The following is a 22253-nucleotide window of genomic DNA, read 5'->3' on the forward strand; positions in this document are numbered from 1 at the left end:
GATTTAAAGAAAATCCTTTATGCAGTTCAAAAGCAACTGTTACATTATTTTACAGTTGCTGTATGAAATGTGACTGTATTAAAAACACACACACACACACACACACACAATCTTCACACTACATACTAATACCTGTATTATTACATCGAAACCTAATATAATGTCATCAGAAAATGTTTTCCTGTTTTAAATCACAGAAAGGTTTACATCACATCATAATCTTCTTGAACCACACACAGAGACCAAAATCGAAAACAGACACATACACACAATCTTTATGCATGACACCATAGGATGTAGTAACACAATGTAACCTACTTAGTGCTGTGAATTAAAAACTGGAGCAATAGTAATCTACTTATACACATTTATGGGGCTGTGTAGTGAAAATTACATCATTCATTTATCTCTAGTAAGCGCTTTATCCTGGTCAGGGTTGAGGTGGAGCCAGAGCCTACAACACAGGAACCCTGGGCGTTAGGCAGCAGTAGACACTGACAGCAATGCCAGACCATCAGGGCACCCTGTACACACACTTATTCAGATTTAGAGCAGCCCTGTGTAGTGAGTCCACCTGGCATGTTTTAGGGGAGGGAGGAAATTAGAGAATTGGTTGAAACCCACATGACCACAGGGATAACACATAAACCTTATCAGTATCACAGTTCTCTTTCAAATACTGTAAACATTCTGATACACTGATTGTATGAAAGATGTGTACCAGGCTTGCAATCAGGGAGCACTGGAAAAAAGTCACACTTTCAGGGAGGTCATAGAAAACAGAATGTGTCAGTGTTTAATATATATATTTTTTTATATCTAGATTTTAAATTACTCCATCTGTCACACTCTTGAGCATGTGCTATAAACTAATCACAGATTATTCCAGAATGTAACTAATTTGCAACACACTCGAAATAATCACAGATAATGACATTAAGGATGGAGGTGAATCAGCTTATTTGGACAGGATTTGTGTTGGCAGAAAAAGAGCCTTTTTTTCTCATGCATCCACTGATTTTCATTTTTGTTTTGTGTTTTTCAAGCTTGCAATATCAGGCCCCTTTACAGGTATTTTCCGTAGCAAAGGCATAGTAAAGGAGCATGTAAATTTATTTCATTGAGAGAAAGAGAGAGGTGGGATCTGGGGAGCAGTAAAAGCGAGTTATTGCTCTCTGACGCAGCTGTAGGATCAGACTACGTCTGATAATTAGAACAGGACTTCAGCCACTGCCCAATTATTAGAATTATTTGCAGCTGAAATATACAAGAGAAGATGGCAAATACGGCACTCTGACCTAATCTGGAGTACAAAATTTAGTTCTTATTTGATTATTAGCTAAGTGCTTCTGAGGTTCTAACCTACAAGACAAGTGCTGGGGTCTCTATAAAAGCATAAGAATGCCAACATGGGTTTGGATGTGCAGCGAAGTGTGTGGCACCCTACTGTGAACACATGCACACAGCTTTCTCCTTATAGTGTTTTTGGCTTCTTAGCCCTTTCTCCCTCTCTCTCTCTCTCTCACACACACACACACACACACACAAACACACACACACACACACACTTTACAGGCCAGCAGTGAGTGAATGAGTGTGATGGTAGTTGATTAAAGCGCAGTACAACATGTGGTCGTTTATGTGCTGTCTGTGTGTCTCTACAGGGACTATAATGTCGAAACGGCCGGATCCGCCAAGATTCGTAAACCCAGTGGAAACATCGGCATCTTCACCTGGGGTCCATGCTGAGACGTAAAGGACTGGGTTACGAGCAGGTTGCTCTCCAGAACCACTAAATAAATCCTCGCTGTGACCTTTAACAGGCTGATGGTGGATGGCTCTCAGCATGGGAGCACTGGGTTTTATCAGTGTCTTTATTAGCAAAAGGAAACAAGGCATCATCTAATATGGGCTCGTATGCTGTGTGGAGCAAAACGCACCAGCACAAACACACCGATATCATGCTGGGGGGAATGCAAAAGAAAAAGAACAAGTTTTGCAAACATTCAGTAAATAGCATGTCTGGTTGAATTGACATCTAAAATAAGTACTTAGCCTAGTTCATGTAGTCTAGTCTACTACTGCCACAAACACACACTGAACAGAGTGAAGAGAAAACAGCAGTGGTTTCACTCTGTGATTATTCACATCATAAACAAACCAAAAAGGAAAAAGAGGGGAAACACTTACTAAGGAAGAATGGGAAGGTGCAGGGCTGAAACATTTTATTCAATGTTTAAAAAATCCATTAATAGAGAGTGATAAACAAACCCAACTGGTAAGTGATACCACAAATATCAACCAAACATGCAGAACAAGATAAACTATTTTAAGGCTATTAATAACTAGTATTTTGTAAACTGGAACTGACTGCCTTCACATCTGCACACTGTACACTGGCTCTATCACCTAACATGATATTTGCAACCAAACAACCAAAGCAAACTTAGAATGTAAATTAAATAAAAAAATTTAAAAAAAAAACACCTTCCGTATCATTTTAGTAAAATGTATTTGTTTCTTGAAATGGAAATATCAAAGTATTTCATTGCCAGAAAATTAATTTTTATTCATATTTAGTGACATCCGGTGGCTTTTCCACATGTTCTATACACGTGCCACACATTTATTCTTTTACCATCAAGAATTACATTTCCGTAATCCAACCAGTCAGACCAAGACACTTGGGTTTAATGACACAAAAAAATGTGAATTTTTGGTACAAAGGTATGTGAACACCTGACCATGGGACTCGTATGTGCGTGAACATCCCATTCCAGATTTAGTCCCCCTGTTGTTATAATAAACTCCACTCTTCTGGAGCATGGCTTTGAGGATTTCTGCTCATTCAGCCACAAGCGCATTAGTGATGTTGGGAAAAGAGGCTTGTGGTGCAATCAGCATTCCACTTCATCCCAGAGGTGTTCAGTGCGGTTGAGGTCAGGGCTCTGTAAAGCCCACTCAAGTTTTCCACACCAGCCTTAGCAAACCACGGCTTCATGGAGCTTGCTTTGTGCACTGGTGAATTGTCATGCTGTAACAGTTCCAGTGAAGGGTAATTCTAATTCTTCAGCACATAAAGATATTCCATAAAGTTATGTGCTTCCAAATTTGTTGAAACAAATTTTTGGGGAAGACCTGCATCTTGTGTGATGGTCAGATAGTTTTGGCCAAATAGTGTAGTGTTGTCAGAGCCTTCAGGATTTCTGCATTTAAAACACTGATAATGGGGAAGCAAGGCTCCATGATATCGGTTTTGGACACAGCTACTGTGAGAGCACAATATTATTCCAGACTCTCAGACAGCTTAGAAGAGATTAAACAGATTTAAGATTGAACTACGACACTCTGAAAAACAGCTTTTCATTTACTTCTTATTGTGAATGGACCTTAAATTAGAAGGTCCATATACAGTATGTTTTCTGACAAAGCAGAACATCTGATAATCCATTTAATATCATTTTGTTGTCCTTCTTCTGGAAAACTTAACTATGACTACGACATAATGACTAAAATCAACACAGATTTAACTGAGTTATTGCAACTCATAATTGCATTTATGGATATTTTGTTATTACTGGATATTACTGTTATGGCCTCACATATACTCATATTTTAATCCCACTTATTTATTAACATTGTGAATAACCATGATGCTGGAATCAATTTGACAAATGCACAATCTTCTTTTTTTCCCAAGAAAGCTATGAAAACGTGAAATTCAGTTTATATATGGGGAAATTGTGTTTAAACCCTTTCAGTGTTAAATGTTTAGCACTAGTAAGGTCTGCTGAGATTAATGTGTCATATTAAAGCAGCTCAAGTCTCCTCAAGTGGAGAGAGAAGGTATTTTATTTCCTTTTTGGTACATGACCATGACCTTATACTGCATTGCACTGAGCACCTGAGTGTCTCAAAGCACTTTAACAGAGAGGCTGTGAGAAAATTCTCACATGCATGTCCACATACACACACACACGCACACTCACTCACTCACTCACACACACACACACACACACACACACACACACATAGCCTGAATGTTGCTCTGTGACCAAAAAAGTCAGAGGCCATCTACACTGGCAAAGGAGAAACCAACAGATGTGTGTGTGTATATATGCATGCACACGTGTCGCCACCTTGGTTCTCAGGGGCTCAGGTCTGACTGCACTTCTCTGTCTCACTCTCAAAACAGGAAATGGCCCTGAGGTGATACCATGCCAGTCTAGCCACAACAATCCCATGCATGACATCAACACTAATTACTCTATGACCATTTAGGATGGGGAATCTATTCAACCATTAAGAACCATTAAGCAGCTTTTTTTCCTCTTCATAGACACCTAGACACTCTTTATAGAGTTACTATAGGCTTAATGTGTGTCCAGCAGGCAGATTTTTCCTCTAATTGGTCACCTTCCAATTTACACCCTTCAGCCAGCTCTCGCTTATCCTACAAAAGCATGTGCTTCAACCGATACACATGAATCCACCTAACCACAGCTCTTGAATCTGCTGCTCATGCCACATCACAGGGCACCATAACCCACTGAGAGGAAAGCGCTATATGCCCTCTTCTTCATATATGTTCTCACAGACAAGCATGCTTGGCTAGGATCTCTATGATTGACAGGTTTTGTTCACCACCAAATGACACTAAATCAATTTGATTCTGGTAGTGAAAGAAATTTTAGCCAATATCTAAAACAATTCATCAACTCAAAAAAACGATTTCAGGATGAAAGTGTGCTCTGAAATCCAGACTTTTAAGCACTGCTGATTTATTGCTGAAATTCAAATGGAAAATTGTTCAACACGAAACTGTGCACTCTAAGAGTCTATTGCAGTATACACGTGGAAGATTGTTAGGTCTAATCAAAATGGCTGCAATAAAAGAACAATGCAATAAAAAAGTAGCCCATTTGAATTTCAAACATGTATTAAAAAGAAACCATATTTCAGGAAGTAAATTATTCTAAAAGGTAAAAGGCAATTTTAAGAAAAAAAAAGATGTTGGAAAACAATGTGCCATTTTCATAAGGGGGGGTGGGGGGGTAGTGTAGCCTCTTTAAAAGAGCAATAAGTGGAGCATGTGTCTTAATATATCAGAGGTTTTCCTTTAGCAGAGAGAGAAAAGGAGAATGAGTGTGGAGAATAGTGGCAACATCACCCGTTCTCTGGAGGCAACAAGGCCCCTCCATCACATCTTATCATCTCTTTTCTCCTTTTTATAACAGGAAAAGTCACAGATATAATTGATATGAGATTTAGGGGGTATATTTCAGTGTAATTAGAGTCTTGATAATTGGGCTAATTAGATATAATTGTTATGTGAGTCTGAGTTTGATTAAAGCAGGTTTCCCCAAAACGAGCAAAAAAAGGGGAAATATTTAGTTGGCAGGCTAACAATGCAGCGGATGCACATGCACGCAGATTAATTAAAGAACAAACACATGTGAAGAGGGGACAGGCGTCAGCTCTGATTCACACCCACCCACACATACATGCCCAAGCAACCCACAGACTGACAAACACCCAGACACACACTGTATCTGGGCTCGTGATCCACATAATCCCAACACATTTTGCATATTGAAGAATTTATACCTCAAAAAGACATTTTATTATAGTAAAAATAAAAAAAAATAATTGAAAAGTTTGAAATTCTTGGACTGAAATACAAAAGACATTTTTACAATACTGGCTCTCTTATAAATATTCAAAATCAAAATACACAACAAGCTAAAATGCTGTCTCTTGATAAATCAGAGCAAACTCTGTCATCCTGTGTAAAAGGTAAGTTATATACTGATGACACTTGCATGCATAATGCAACCTGCCTCTCTCCGTTCCCAGAAAAAGCCTTAAGCATGATTAACAAAGGAGCAGAAATGAACAAGCTACACCAGCTGAAAAAAATTACCAACTGAGGAGGCAGTAAAAGTGCTGGACCTCCACTTGGCTTCTGTACTTTTTTCAGCTACTTCTATGATAAAGGTAGGTACATCCTCTCTCTCTCTCTATGTCTCTCCCTCTCTCTCTCTCTCTCTCTCACACACACACACACACAATACACACACAATACACAACACACCCAGTAAGGAAGGTGTAAGGTCATAACGAGGCTTTCATGTTCTCTTCAAAAAGATATCAACTGTACCGGCGTGGCCCGTAACATCATTCCTGCTATGTTTTTTCTTCCCTCTCTTTTTCACTCTTTTCATTTCTCTCTTCATTGACTACAATGTCAATACTTGCACTTCAGTGCACTGTGTTTGTTCTTTGAAATTGTAATTTATGGTTTACGGATATTAGCCCAGCTTGGATGATTCGGGAAAGTCGCGTATGAGGTTAGCAAACAACAGCTCACTTTTTGATATGTAAATCTGAGCGAGGATAAAAATGAGGAGGAGGATAATGAAGCTCAAAGCTAGAGAGAGTGAGAAAGAGAAAGAACCGCCTCTGCCCCGTATAGATAAACTTCAAATATAAAGCGGTATTCATGTGATCCTCTCTTGGAGCAATAGGCAGTGTTCAATGTCTTTTAAGATAATGCCAGGAGCTTTCACTAACTGCTACACGGTGTTAAGCACAGGTTTGGGATGGGTTCTTCATGTGGGAGGAGACAGAGACTCAAAAAATAATGGAATGTGTTAGCTTTGTGGTTTTATTAAACGGCCATTTATTTAATTATTAATTGAAGTCATATAAAAGTGTTATTTGGTATAAAATCAACATCTCAACAATTTTTTAGATGTCAAATAGCTACACATTTCACAATGCTCCTCTAAACTATGTATTTAAAATTATGCATTTGTCATTTAGATGTTTATGTTTAACTTTTTTATTTCCATTATCATGCATACTGAAAAAAAAAACCCTCAACACCTTTCGTGCAGCTTTAATAAGCAGCATGTGGAACTTTTGCACATTCACTGTGGGGTCTCCTGTGATTCTCTAGATGGCAGTAATATGCCTCAGTCATCAGAATATAGAAGCAAAAATCAGCAAAACCTTCCTTCACTGACATTTTCACATTCTTACTTTCTTTTTGTAGTTTCTTTCAGAAGACAGGCAAAGCCATGAGCGTGTTTCCGTACCGCATTTGCCTTCTGCGCTGTATGTGTGGCCTGTACCTCTAATCATTTTATTTACTTTCAAGAGCTGCAACTGTAGAGTCTCTCATCATGTTTTAATTCCAGTCCAGCAGCAACAAATTACCAATACTCTGAAATTAGGAAAGTTTCAAATCCTAGGGAAAAAAACCCTCAACATTTTTTTTATTCCAGACAAATGCATAATGTTTGACTATAGGATAATACAAAATGAATACAAACATACCTGAATTCTCTCCATTTTATCCCCATGGACTAATCATGGGCAAACCACTTCCACACTTTTTTTTTTTACTGAAAATGTAGAAAGCAGTTTCACAAAAGCCAATTTGACCAGGGCCATTTATGAGATTTGTTTGGTTATGTGACTTGTCTTGGTGAGTTTCCGCTCCTGTTTTCTCATTAATATCAAATGCTGAGAGACACAATAAAAAGGAGAAAACATTTATCCAGGAAGCCTTCTTCTGCACTCTGCATCACCAGAGAAAAAGCAATTATCCACACTGGGAGGTTTTATGTGTTGTCAGTGTCAGTATTACCCAGGTTTCCTCAATAAAAACAAACACTGGCACTGACAGAAAAGAAACATTCACATCATTGATCTAAAGGAATGAAATGAACTTGAGCAGGTAACTGCATGCAGATATGTGCACTCACAGTGTTCAGGGGATCCTAAGGTGCAAAATAAGAGACTGGAGCTTAAAAATATGCTAACAGCATAAACGCTTCTGTTAGAGACATTCTATATCTAGCTATTACCCTTATTACTCGAGGGCAAGAAAATTGCCTCAAAATATATACTCTCTCTCTCTCTCTCTCTCTTACACACACACACACACACACACACACACACAAACATACACTCACTGTAAGGAGAAGGAGAAGTGTTGAAGTTCTTCTGTGATGATACTCGTCCGTACCTCTCTCTCTCCCTCACAGCAACTTTGGCTGGTTATCTTGTTGAATGGCTGGTTCTGTTTGCCACCCTAATTGGACACACACACACACACACACACGTCAGCCACAATCAGAGTGAATTTTACCCCAGAGAAATGCAGTGACAGTTTGCCTTGCCTTTATCCCATAAACATTCCCACCAGGACCAAATGACATTCAGATTACACACGTCTAATCAAAGTTTATGTGAGAAACAGATGAAGGCAGAAAAGGAGGAAAAAAGGAGTAGGTTTTTTTGCTTTTTTTTTTTTAAATAAAAAGGCAGACATGGGACACATTTTTAAAGTTCATGATGCACTGAGCTACTCTTACTTCTGACATTATTCAGAATTATTATTCAGCAACTTGCTAACAGTTTAGATAGAAGTGTTCTATCATCTAGTGGAAAGTGCCTCTGGCTGGGCTTAGGCCTGCCTCCGTGATAGTGGAGCCACCACATGACTCTTAATGCTAATGAGACACACACATTATATATACAGTATTTATGGATTAAGAACACAGCCAACATACATGTGTGCTGAGCGAGCAGCAGTAAAAAAAAAAATAAATGAAAAAGACAGGAAAAGGACAATATAAACCTGACAACAAAATTTTTGAAATTAAAGGTAAAATGTTTAAGTGTTATATTTAAAAGAAATTCTGAAATGTGAATTCTGTCCTGCCTCAGGGATAACCAGCAGCATGGTGAAAATACATTTTAATTAGGCAGCAGTGCAGGACCACGGGCGAGAAGCTGATCCCGTGGCCTCCAGGTTCAGGCAGGTTTGAGATCAGCTCACTTCATCATTAGACAACTGACTGAAACTACCTGACATTTGAGGGAATCTGAAAACAACTGCAGCCCTGAGCAGAAAACTGAGCAGAAAAAGTGAGCAAGATACAGCGTGAGAGACAGAGAGAGAGAGAGAGAGAGAGAGAGAGAGAGAGAGAGAGCATGGCTGATTTTGAAATATTCAAATATTAAAAAGCTAATTGTTTAAAAACTTTAGAAAAAAAATGAGCAAATATTAAATAAAGTAGATGAGGTTTCTAGAGAAACAGGACATTATCCTGCTAAGGCATTTGTCAGGTGTGTAAAGCTGTAGGAGGTAAAACACAGTTGATATTCGAAATGTCTATTTTGAGCACTTTTATGAGCAAGTAATTCTGTGTGCACTAATTTCTACATTTTTGTTTTTGTTGTGCAAAAAATAAAATAAAAATGTAAAAATTCAAACACCACCACACAAGTATTAGCATGAAGAGGAAAGACAGTGGCTGTCTGTGGTATATGAGGCATCAGCAGCAGGTCAGCAGGAAAATGTCATTCTGTAATTATCACTTCAAAAGCAGGCCAGGCAGCGTAGGCACTTTGATTTATTTAGTTTAAGAAGAGTGCAGCGCAGGAGAAGAGTGTGCTGTGAGAGTCTGTCACTGCTGAGCTCACAGAAATGGTGCTGTTTTGGCTTGTCGAGCACATTGCGGCCTGCTTTGAACACTCCGCTAGTATCTGCTCGCGTGAAATGTATTTTGACAAACGTCAGATATAAGAGAGGAGAGAGGTAGAGCAGTGAGGGTGCTGGTGGTCTGATGCTACACACACCTTGCTTTGTGTTCCAGGTTTAGTTTTCTCTGATGCCGGCTCTAAGACGGGGAGAATTCCAACAGGACTCTTACCTGCAATAAACAGAAATAGAATCAAGCTAATGATTCAGGATAAGGAGTCTTACACCTATAAAGAATTCAGTATTTGTTAGGAATTAAATCATTTTTCAAGTTTGAAAAGTATGACATCTCTTACTTTTTTTTGGACTTAATAAAATAGAATGTTATTTAAATATGCTGTAAATCAACACCTCAGTTTCAGAAAATACCACCCAAACTTTTGCATATAAGAAAGATTAAGTAGCAAGCTTGTATTCCTCCCTGTAGCTGTGCTTTAACTGATGTAACTCCAGCAAGACGCAGGTAAATGTGCTGCACTCTACTGTCTAGAGACTTCACACAGACAACAAAGACAGTGAGGCAAGATAAAGTGTGATGAAACTTTCCTGGCTTTCTCTCTCTCTCTCTCTCTCTCTCTCTTACACATACGCCCATACACACACTCACACTCACACACACACAGACTTTTTTCCCACCATCGCTCCAATGCACGCAATTAGACATGATGAAAAATCTGAAAAGAAATTAAATTTAGTTGTAATACATATCACCATTCTTTTTTCCTTTGGAAAATTACTTTTGAAATGTTTTCTATCTCCCTCTCTTCCTCTCTGTCTCTCCCTCTCTACCCCCCCCCCTCTTTTTTCTTTTTTGCGTGTGTAATTTAAATGGTAAGCTGCCAGATGTGTGTCTCATGCTTGGAAGTGCAGGAGCTTTGCATTATTTAGCATATTAACATTCACAGAATTTAAAAAAGGGTTCCTGCATTGCCTGGAGGTTCCAATTAAGTAAACCTTAGCTTGATACATGTAAAAAATTTCACCATGAGAAACTTTTTTCATTGCTTTTTTTCCCCCTCTTTCCCTCTCTTCCTGTCCCATCTATATAATAAATATGGAAACTTCCCAGATGATATAATTTTTCTCTTGCTGCAGGATTAAATATATCAGTAATAATAACTTTTAAACATAGGCTACATATCAGGAAAGGTTCTGAAGGCTAAAAGGGGGTTTAATAGCAGTCGTTCTCAGCCTCGCAGGGGAGCAGACACGTCTTCCTTCCCATTTTGGAAACTGACAGATCTGATTGAATTTGAGCCCAGATGTAGTTTTTAATTACCACTGCTGGTAAACACTCAAGCTGCCTACAGTTACAAGGTAATAGTGTTAAATCTGTCCTATCTTAAAGGCAAGGAGATGTGTTTATTGTATTATAGTGATTTCATAATCATTTTTGCTGTTGTAGGATTTGACTGTCATACTTGAGCTATCCCCACTCCAACTGGTGACACACCCGATGCGTGTAGAAAATCCTCCACTGTGTTAGGTAGGAATAAAGGCTAAATAAATTCGGTGTATGCCGAGGCAGCATGTCTTTGCCCGCATAACCTTTTTTAATCTCCAATTTCACCATGCAACAGTACAACAGTAAAGTGCAAAGTGTTTCATAATAATTTCTACACAGTTGCATCTACCAATTCGTTCCTCTCTAAAACAACATCCAGAATATTGGAAAATGATAATTAGCTCTGACAGCACAGTTATAACTGCATTATATAAGTTTGATTAATGGCTGGAACATACGACACAGAGAGAAACTGGCGATTTTATACATGTATGTTATGCACTCACTGCTATTTTTATATGCAAAATATATGATTGCATGCCGTTCATTAATATAACTAGCAAATAAACCTGCAGCGCAATGGAAATTAAGCTTGTGTAAAACAGAGGCCCGGAGTTTGAGATGTATGTCATAAAATAATTTGCCGTTTCTTTTGTTTCTGTCCAACAGTCCATCCTCCTTACAGCGGACAGAATCAAAAGCCCGGCCTACACCTCTTTTCTCTGCCCAGAGACTATAACCCTGTCAGCAGTGTCTTCACCCAGCACTGCAGTTTTGCCTTTAATTACGCTTACTTCTGCCTGATGCTCACATGCTGTTTCACAAGAATTAGCACAGCGCTGACAGCTATAGGTTACGTCCATGAACTTGGAGCAGTGCAGTCACAACCCTTGGTCTCCTGGGTCCGACAATAGTTCCTTGTTATCCACAGCTTTCCCACTGCTGTGTGTGTGTGACTGTGTGTGTGTGGTGTGTGTGTGTGTGTGTGTGTGTGTGTTTGGTGAGCAAGGCCTCAGGCTGGTAGAAAGGTAGGAAGAGGTAGGAAGAGACGACTGAGACCTCATCACTCGCCTAGGCTCTGAATTGCCCCTTCGCTTGTTTCAGGATTTGCAGCAAATCGAAGGTCAAGGAATTGCTGATTTCCCGAGAGCAGCGGCCTTCATTCAAATTACAGCCTGATAAGTGACCTGTGCTATTGGAATAGTCTTCAAATGTTTAAGTCTAGGGTTGGTTTTAATTAGTTGTAGCATTTTTGTAATAATTATTATATATTAATGTTTTATCCTTGTGTTAGTTTGTTTACATTTAACCTCATATCCTATTTTACATCATTAATGCCTACACACTTTATGTGTGTAGAATCTAAGACAAGCTGGTTGAGAATTTTATTTTTTTCAAAATATTAGCTTATAATTAGCAAAACCTTAAATCACAAAAAGACCAAGTTACCACAGAGTCAAGTCACTTTTTAGTTTGGTTTGCTGTTTATTTGTCTTTCTCTGTTCTTATAAACGTGTATAATCATTTACATAAATAGCTTTAGCTTTAAGCAAATGATTTTCTTCTAACTGTTTAAGGGTAGCCCAGCTCAGTGTAGTCTGATGCTCTGACCAGGCAAGCTCAACCTCAGAAATAACAAAAATATTAAAAATTGGCTTAAGGTCCCAGTAGTCTCTCCTAAATTTATTTGTGTAATAACTTTAAAGGAAGGTTTCAGCAGCTTATTTATATAATACTGAGGGCAGAAAAAAATTTATACTCATTTGGATTCAAACAAACTCTGTGTAACTGAATCATTCCACTAATGTCAGAGGCCAGCTAACCCACAGCACTGACAGCCAGATCTTATCTTGTAATATCATGGACAATAATCAGGATTTTCTGTTTGTTGTTTGTTTGTTTGTTTGTTTAATTAAACAATACTTTCTGTTATTTATCTCTGTTCTTTCACAGAAAAAAGTATTCACAAAAAAAAGTATTTTTTGGAGTTAAAATAGTGTCTAAGATGGTTCAAGACTGGATTAAAGCATCATTAGAGCATTTTTGTAATCAATTCATATTTTTACTACAGACTGTGAAGAATCCTGAAAGTGCAAACTGAGTAAAAGCTGATGGACGTCTGTTGTGAATAGAACTGTCTCTGGGGAGTAGTTTGAGGCTGCCGGTTCACTCTGTGCTCCTGGACTTGATAAGATTTTCTCCATCTCCATCCGAAGGCAACGCAACCTGAACCGATCCATATGCAAATCATCCACTAATGTCAGCTCCATTTACCCCAGCAACACTCTGATGCCCCATGAGAGCCATCCTTTGATCCACCATTCCGGTGAACCCGGAGTTCACTTTACCTGCACACCCTTCCTCATCCTACTGCACCTGGACCCCCTTTTCCACTCAGTTTCCCCCCTTTGTCCTCTTTATGTACTTTTCTTTCTTTCTATCTATCTCTTGCTTGTGTGGCATAATGCAGAACATAAATCTCCGAAGACTAAATCCTTGGTGTGGGGAGGAAGGGGGGTCGACACTCTACCCCCACCATGGGGGTGTTAGGAGCAGGGTGGGAGGTCAGAGTTCGTGGCGGAGAGGAAGTGACAAGCTGTGAAATGTAAAAGACCAATTTCTTCCACATGTTTCAGCACTCGGAGATCAGCGCTGAGCTGTCAGCCGACATCACGCTTAAAATGGGACAGGTTGCTACCCAGCAGACCTGTCACAACTCATTTGTAATTAAAAAGTCTGTGCGATGTTTAAAGCGAAACACCCTGAAACTTTTTTCATACTCCAATCTGTTAAATAAAGATGAGTGGTGCCAAGAAAAAAAAACTTATTATTAGCTGGGCAACCTTCCTTCCTGCTAGATCAATACCAGACAAGCCTGTTTGATTTGTTTGAAGATGTGACCTCAGAGAGGTGGCAAAGGTTTTTGTATATATATTTTTTGTTTTGTGTGAGTGTGGGAGGAGGTGGGTGAGCGTGAGCTAAATGTGCTGCTTTATCATAATCTATATCACATTCAGTCTTTCTTCTGTCCTCTTTAACACATAGCTTCTGTACTGAATCTACACAACTAATCTAGTCAATGTAATTACTAGTTCAGAACCTATCAATTTTTTTTTGGTTACAGAACCAAAAGCCACAAAAACATCTTCATATTCAATGAATACAATGCTCTAACCAAAGCACTTTATTAAATAAATATAACTCTTGCTGAACAGGGAGAGAGAATTGGTTCTGTAATCCTGGGAAACACTATCACCACAGTGCTGAGATGTGAATGTAAATCTGAATGTGAATGTGAGATATGAATCAGACTTCCTGTTTTTTTTCTTTTTCAACTGTTCCAAGCAGTGTGTTTGCAGGTGTGTTTGCTAATATCTGTGTGCAGCTCAGGCTTTTCAGAACACATGCCTCATGTTGCAGTGCTTTTATCTTTGCACATAGTGCCTCATACTTATTTGCTGTTGCACAAACAAGCAGCATCCACCTTCACACCCTCAGAATCTCAACGTGGCATCGGTGGCAGATGGGAATGAATAAGTTCTTATTAAAGGTTTCTTTTTGTAGCCTTTTCTCAAGAGGCATAAAGGAGATATTATAGAGGAACATCATTATTTTCTCTGCATGACACCACATCACATCCAGCCTGGCACCTGTCACTCTGCCACTGTGTGTGTATGTGTGTGTGTAGGCATCCTCTCACACTTCTTCCCATGCACAGGGTATGGGTTTTACCTGCTAGAGAGGAGCAGGTAGAGGTAGATATATCGGGAGGAGGCTCTTCATTTTTGCCTTCATAGGCATTGCACTCCGGAACTACTCGATCCCTTTGCTGGAGTTTCCTCACCTACAGAGACACATCATCCACTCCTGTCACTTTTAATCTAAAACCTCTACAAAATGAAAAAGATCTATGGCACAGTTCGTTACCTTGTAAACATAATCTAAGCCACATTATCTGTTTATCACTAACATTATTCAATTTCTGGCTGTTCTGCTGCCTAATTTATCACAGTACCTTCACTCCCATTATCCTTTAACAGTGTGTTAGTGACATTAATCCACAAGTAGTGGTGTGGAGCTACAGCATAAGCAAATCCAGGTCTACTATGAGAAAGGCCATTGCGCCATCTCCTAATTAAATGAAGATGTCATGTAACTGTATCACTATGTTTCTTCAATTGTGTCCAGATAGGTTTAGTAAAAATGTGGTTTGTTTACAACTGGCTCTAATTTTCTATTTCCTCCTAAGGGCCCTTCACAAATCCACACAAGAGTGATGCTGTCAAATGCCTGCTTTGCATTCATTACACCACCAGCACTTATTAAATAAATATTAAAATGAAATACTTTAAACATTTAATAGAACGTATTGTATTTTACATTAGAAGTCTTCATTTATGTCACACTTTTTATTTTTGTTCAGTTTCTCAATGTGTTTTTACATGTAGAACGTTTTAAAAAGTGTTCATAGTAAAGCATGATTTGATAAATGTCTACACACTAATAAATTAACTATTAATGTATCAGAAATTATATTTGATTTGGATTTTAAAAAAAAAACTTTAGTGTTTATATTCCTCTTGATCATGATTAGGTTATACTGCCTAAGGAGATCAGCAAGATACGCTGGAGCTAAACCATTCAGAGTATTAAACATTGTATTAATCAACTCAGCAGGCAGTAGATAAAAGAAGCATATGGGCATATATTCTAGACAGAATAATATTATTTAATAATGCAAAATATAAAACTAATTCAACTTTGCTGAAAAAAGTGTTAATAAATCCTGCAATGATTTAACAGTCTGAAGTAACTGGCTAGTAGAATATTCTCTTCTATGGAAAAGTAATAGCCAAGTGTCTGTAGTTATTTTAATAATAATTATGTCAGATATATTGGCCAGGTCTTAACTTCTTTTCAGTGCTATTCAAAATTACTACCTGGAAGTAAAGGTTGCAGAGCCAGTTGTCCAAGTCAGCAGAGAGCAGCCGCTCTATTTTACTGAACTGGTCTATCGCTGAGTTGGGACAACCCCGAAGCAGTGGAGTGCGAAATCTACCTTGGATAAGGGTTAGAGAGCAGTCACACACTGGGAATACCCCCCAGGCCACCACTGCAGTCACAGCACATTGCTTACTGGGCATGCTCAGAAGCCTGAACATCAGCACACTGGAGGGCAAGAGGTCACATGATGCAGGCAAGACCTGAGACAGAGAGACAGAAGCAGCTATTTGTATCACGTGCTACTAAAGTCACCCCAAAACTCATAAAGGTCACTAAAACAAACATTTCTATTATACAAATGCATTCTTCACATGAAATGAAGTATTTGCCAAAAAAACGTATTTTAAGTGGGACCAACCTGTTCAGCTTGATATTATTAAGGCACAATATTACCACAAATTGTGACAGAGTCTTGGACACAAACTGAGATGGTACAACAGGAAAAAAAAACACCTTTTTGAAATTTACAGTAATTCACTGTCAAAAGAAAAACTGAACTTAACCGAAAGAGTATTATAACAATGTCAATGTTAACTGTATGTATTTCTAAAATGTGACAACAACACATCAAACCATGCGTGCATGTAATTGTGGGCATATTTAGCAAAGGAAATAAGAGGTTAGAGCAATTGCACAGTTTTATTTTAGTCCTATTTCTGTGCTAGGGAGAAAAGCCAAGGTATGGAGATCACAAGAATTTATTCCACATAATCATAATGTTCTCAGGCCTTGTGCAGAAAACACATGCACATGCCAAAATACATGTTTAAAAGGAAATTCAAAAGAATTTAGCCATGATTTATTGTACCTTGTGTAAAATACACATTAGTTGACAGCCATGCTGGGCTTCATGCGCTTAACAAACATGGATTCCTATTTACTGAAAATGTGAGAGACAGACCTGTATCACTGTATTAAAAATGGAGTGACAGACACAAGCTGAGCACTTGATCAATCATGCAGAGAAATATTTTAACCTAGTATTATTTGGAATGGAAAATGGAGGAGGTTTGTTTTATCCCATCCATCATGCTCTTTCTCCTCACTGCAGTTCCATCACACTGGAGAAATGATGATGATTATCTGACTCAAGCCTGGAATTTGTTTAATAATCTCCTGCGTTTTACATATTGAGAAACAAACAGATTTCATATACTATAAATATCAAACAAAATAAAGGCAAAGAAGAGAAACGGAGAGGAAATAATGGAATAAGGTGGAACAAGACACGTGCTTCAGCTTTAGATGGAAGCTGCTTTTAAACCAATAAAATAATCCCTTTTCATTCAAAACACCCTGCATTTTCAAACAAGCGGATGAAGTAAGAGGATGGATGAGGGACAAAAAGAACGGATAAGCTCCAACCTCATACATTGAAATGAAAATTTCTTAATTTTGGACGATCTGTGGTGGTGGAGAGATAGATGCAGTTGTAGCTTTATGGTTTTTATAGTCATTTAAGGAAGCAAATGAAATGGCCAGGCAACACTCAAAACAATGGACATACTAAAGGTCAGGCAATCTGCAGACTGGAATAAACTAGACAAGGCTAATGGGATAATGATAATCAGGCAAAGGTCAAAACAGAAAGGCAAACAGGTAGAAAGCAAAGGCTTAAAATTTGTTTGTCTTGGGTATTTATAGTTTCAGTGGTTGTGAACAGTCCAATCAGTATTCTGGAGATCATGATCAGGGAGAGGCATTGTTTGGTTTTGTGACTTATATTACAGTGAAGAGCTGAGGATCATGGGAACTGTAGGATGAGGAATTTGGCAGTTAAAGACACGGGTGTGACACTAGAAATGGCGTGAAATGAGTGTTCTATAGAAATGGCCTTTAAAACAGAAACAACAAACAAACATGCCAAATATTTGCTCATCATGCTAAGTCTTGTCTTTACCTTTGAAATCCAATTTTATAAAGTCCTTGATAAATATGCCAACACATACACATATACAATCTTAAACACACACACACACACACACACACAGTTGTGTGTTTTCACATTATGTTGCCCATCACATTGAAAACATGTGAAGCAGTCAATTACACCTTCTACTGATAATTCCTCAAATGGGAGTGAGAGAGTGAGAGACAGACAGAGAGAAAGACTGAGATCACTGAGTTATCACTTTTTCCTGTGAGTGACTGTAAAAAAGCAGGACTAGTGAACATAAATGTGCTGTTTTTGTAAAGGTTTTTAAAGGATTTTTGTGGCTTATCGGGATTTATGGTTTATTACTAATGGGAACTTTCTAGCTTCTGTATTTTGAGGTAAGGCTGTGATCGAAAACTTTTACAAAAGGCAGCAAGGACTGGTTAGAAGCTGTGTCCCTGCATTCCTGTGTAGACAGACCATTTTAATTGTACACATTTGCATTCTTTTGTGCATTTTCAAATAATTTGGCTAAATAATAGACATAAAATAGTCTAGACAAGGTGTATAATAAAGTGTAATAACTTTCCAGTATGATAAAATGCTCTGCCCTTAAAATATCGAAATGGTTTTAAGATTAAATGACAAGAAAAAACAACTTAAATATAGAAGAAAATCCACAAACAGTTTTTTGTTTTGTTTTGTTTTAAGGACTTCTGCTGGAATTCTCCATCCTTGTCATCGTCCCATCTGTTATTTTCACAAAGGAAATGTGTTTTGTGTTTTTCATCACAGCTTTATCCTGAAAGCTCATCTCTCTCTCTGCTGCTGCTGCTCTCTAAATTTGTCTACAGTTCTTACTAAACTTACTCCTGTCTTCAGACATCGCCATGCATAGAAATAAGCACATTAAATATATAGCTTCACAGTCCAGGACATGCTATTTAAATAGGCTTTGGAAAATAACACAGAGAAGCTGAAACAGCAGGAGGTGTCAATGGACTTCATAAAAGCAGGTTTATTACAGAGAGCCATCAAATGACCAGATTTCAGGTCAAAACAAAAGTCCCATAAAGTCTAAACATCACATTAATGATAATTTCATAACTGACTGAGCCACAGTTTCTTTGACCACATATCCTCCTCAGCATTGAACACATTTTTGATTAAACACTTAGACTACTGATTTTTTTTTTTATTTATGTAAAATGATTTTTCAATTTTTCAATTTTAAAATGATTATAATTTGACAAATTATATTTATCAACTGAGATTAATTAATCTTTTCAGTGACATAGTATGTCCTGAAAAGTGTTTTATTTTTATAAAAATACTTGAAAACAATAAGACAACAATTAACAGTTATTAATAAATAATAAAATAACATAATATTTTTAACAATTAATGAACCATATGTATTAATAATATCAAAGAAATGTTAATTTCTTGAGATAAACACTGAATTATTTAAAGAGATGAAGACTGAATTATCTCAGTTTTAAATAAACTGTGTATGAAATTTAAGTTATTAATTGTAAATGTTTATATTAGGTAAAATGGTTGATTGATGGGATTTGGACTTTTTTTTTTTTGATCATTTTTCCGGTACTTTTTTAACCTTCAGGGGAAAAGTGTTTATTGAGTTTCTGACACTAGTCTGTATTTTTCTCACCACATGGAGGTTCTGGTTAATGAGTAGCTCCATATCGCAGATTCTGCCCTGATGCTCCACCGGCTCTGTGACACTCGTCCACTGCTGCTCCTTCAGGCAGGACCAGCGCAGCGCAGGGCCACCCAGCCCACTCTGAAGGGACACACACACACTGTACAGCCCCCTGCTGAGCTTCTCCCTCACTGCCCGTAAACACACCACACGCACCTCCGTGGGCTGTGGGGTTCGTGTCCACTCCACCTGCGAAAAAAAAAGATGGATATAGATAAAGATGGAAAGAGAAATAGCATGTGAGTGGATGATGTTTAAAAGAGTCCAGTGGTGCGGCCTGCAACCACCTGAGAGATGCAGTCAGTAAGCAATATTTGGAAGGCACATAGGGGAAAAAGAGGTACAGTGATAGTGAGGGATTACTTTCGGTGGGCGGCGGTTAAATATAAGTGTCTTTGAGGGAGGGGTGTAGGCCTCTGTGGAGTAGATGTGGGAGGGAAAATACAAGCACACAGACTGGTGGGCGATTCCTGTCCGAAAGCCAGGACTGCGCTGACCTGGAGCACACATCTCGTCTGTCTGCTTCGCACAGACAGGAATCAGACATGGAATCCCTTCTTCTGTCGCACACACACACACACACACACAGCACACACAGCATAATTTATAGTCTGGAGGATTTTTTTTCATGTGGGTATTTTTTAGAGCTATAAGTAGCTGTAAGAGAAAAAAAAGTGTCGACTCTTGTTTTTTTTGTTTGTTTATTTTTTAAATAGCTGATAAAAATCTGTGAATTAATGACACTTAATTCCAAAATATTATCAGAAAATTTTTAGAAAACATAGTCCATGATTTCAATGCAGTTTCTTTTTAGAATCCCTTTTTTTTTTTTTTTTTAGAATTTTAGAATCTCAGGGTTAGAGTACTCTTAGAAACATTAGTGCTGTCCATTGAAACTTCATCTGAGGTTAAGTGTTTACTTTATTTGAACCCTCTGATCACTAATGACCACTGAATGATCCCTCAACGCATACTATTCTAAACAGCATATTTTTAAAAACCCAATATATTACATCATCTCAATTATTAGCAATATATGCCTTTTTTTGTTCTTACTCTAGAGTTAAATTTAATTTGTAAGCATATCCGTAATGTGTTTTACTTTTACCATTTCGTACATTTGTTACAAAATCAGGTGACGCATAAACGTTGGAAACGCTTCATGTTCCTTTTTCTTAAAGCAAATATTTAAATGTGACACAGAATAAGAGTTAAAGTTCATAAAGAGAGAACATGACAGCATGTAAATCACTCAGCAAGAACAGATTTTTACATCTTGTGTCTGAGACCCAATCTTCTCCTTTAAAAGGCTTCATCAATTCTACAGAAAAAAAAGCAATAAACAGATGACCAGAACTGTGGTGTTTGCTGTGTTAAAAGAGCAAGTAGTGGATACATGCACACACATACATCCGCATACACACAGTGGGGAAGTGAGGGACTTTTCCAAAGGGGGTTAAAAGGAGAAGCGAGACACTTTTGAATCTATAAGTTGACAGGGTTTTCCTAAAGTGCCATCGCACAGCTCCCCAAGACGAGATCAAAGCGTCCGGATCCTCTGCCTTCTCCTTCTCTTTTTACTCCATACATCGCTCTCTATCTTGGCACATAGGATATCTTTCGTTGAAACCTCTTTTCAAGCATACACAGTGACAGATAACAAAAACACACTTTAAATATACACAAAAACTTCTTTTCTCTCTAAGTATAGACTAATATTCTGAGATTAGGCTTTCTTGTTAATTATTTTCATTTTAATTAGTAAATCTTAATTAACAATGAACATGTACCCTTAGAATTTTTGGCTCCATATGTGGGGGGAGGGGTGAATAAATATGACAATCTTTTTGGAACCCGAAGGCAGGATTACTGATGCAGGCAGAGCTTAGTTATTAAACACATTCTAAATTAAATGCCTCCATGAATTTTGCACAAAAATATATTTTCATAGTTTTGCATGCCAAATGTGACATTTTATATTTGAGATTCATCTGCTGCAGTAATTTTGGAAATGTCATACAAACAAAGATTTTGTCGTTTACCAATGAAATTACTATGCATGGCAGGTTAGCCGTTGCTTTTCAGGCTGCACTGGTTGTTTCAAGTCAGCAAGCCATAAAAAATCTTTATCTCTCTGAAACACAGCAATTTGGGAGATAATGGAATGGTGACTTGGGGGCAGAGATGCCAGTGTGAGGAATTATACCACAATCTCGCACCATTTACAGCCTTCCTCAAATCCGGATCTCTCTCTTTCTCTCTCTCTCTCTCTCTCTCTCTCTCTCTCTCTCTCCCTCTTTCTCTCAACCATAGCTGCCTGAGACAGAAATCATTACAACTCTAAGCTTACACCATGACAGAACAGCAACATCTTAAACTATAAACACACACACACACACGGTAAATTCACAAAGGTGTGGAAAAAATCTATTTTGCTAATAATCTGATGTTTTATTTTGATCTTTCCATCATTTTTTCTGTCATCTAATCCCATTTAAATACTCACTTGGATGCCAATACATTCTTACTGATATCGAATATACCACCATAAATGACACCAAAAGAAATACTACAGAAAACATTAAAAAATAAAATGAAAAACTCTTCTGTCTTACATTCATCACGCTGTGTTTAAGACAAATATAAACTGTAATATTTTGTGTTTCTGTATAGGTATGTTTTAATATAGGTCCAGGTGCAGATAAATCATTAGTGGGAACAGCCACAATAAGCAGTTACAATGATGATACGCCAGTCAGCATTGGACTTTTTGTCAGCTCACTATTTCTTGGTTGTGTAGTGAACTACT

The 22253-nt window shown here is 38.0% G+C and overlaps 1 protein-coding gene across 1 annotated transcript in view; it reads right to left on the reverse strand.

The window, feature by feature from the left end:
• ofcc1 (orofacial cleft 1 candidate 1) overlaps positions 1-22253 on the reverse strand; it is a 72509-nt gene that overhangs the window by 34123 nt on the left and 16133 nt on the right. The window contains exons 10-14 of the mRNA XM_058375832.1: positions 19394-19633; positions 15782-16045; positions 14574-14685; positions 9655-9728; positions 7983-8101 (exon numbers count right to left, since the gene is read on the reverse strand). Of these exons, the coding sequence (XP_058231815.1) occupies positions 7983-8101; positions 9655-9728; positions 14574-14685; positions 15782-16045; positions 19394-19633 (809 nt within the window). The remainder of the gene's footprint in view (positions 1-7982; positions 8102-9654; positions 9729-14573; positions 14686-15781; positions 16046-19393; positions 19634-22253) is intronic.

Source organism: Hemibagrus wyckioides, linkage group LG23 (assembly GCF_019097595.1).
Source record: "Hemibagrus wyckioides isolate EC202008001 linkage group LG23, SWU_Hwy_1.0, whole genome shotgun sequence".
Taxonomy (NCBI): Eukaryota; Metazoa; Chordata; class Actinopteri; order Siluriformes; family Bagridae; genus Hemibagrus; species Hemibagrus wyckioides.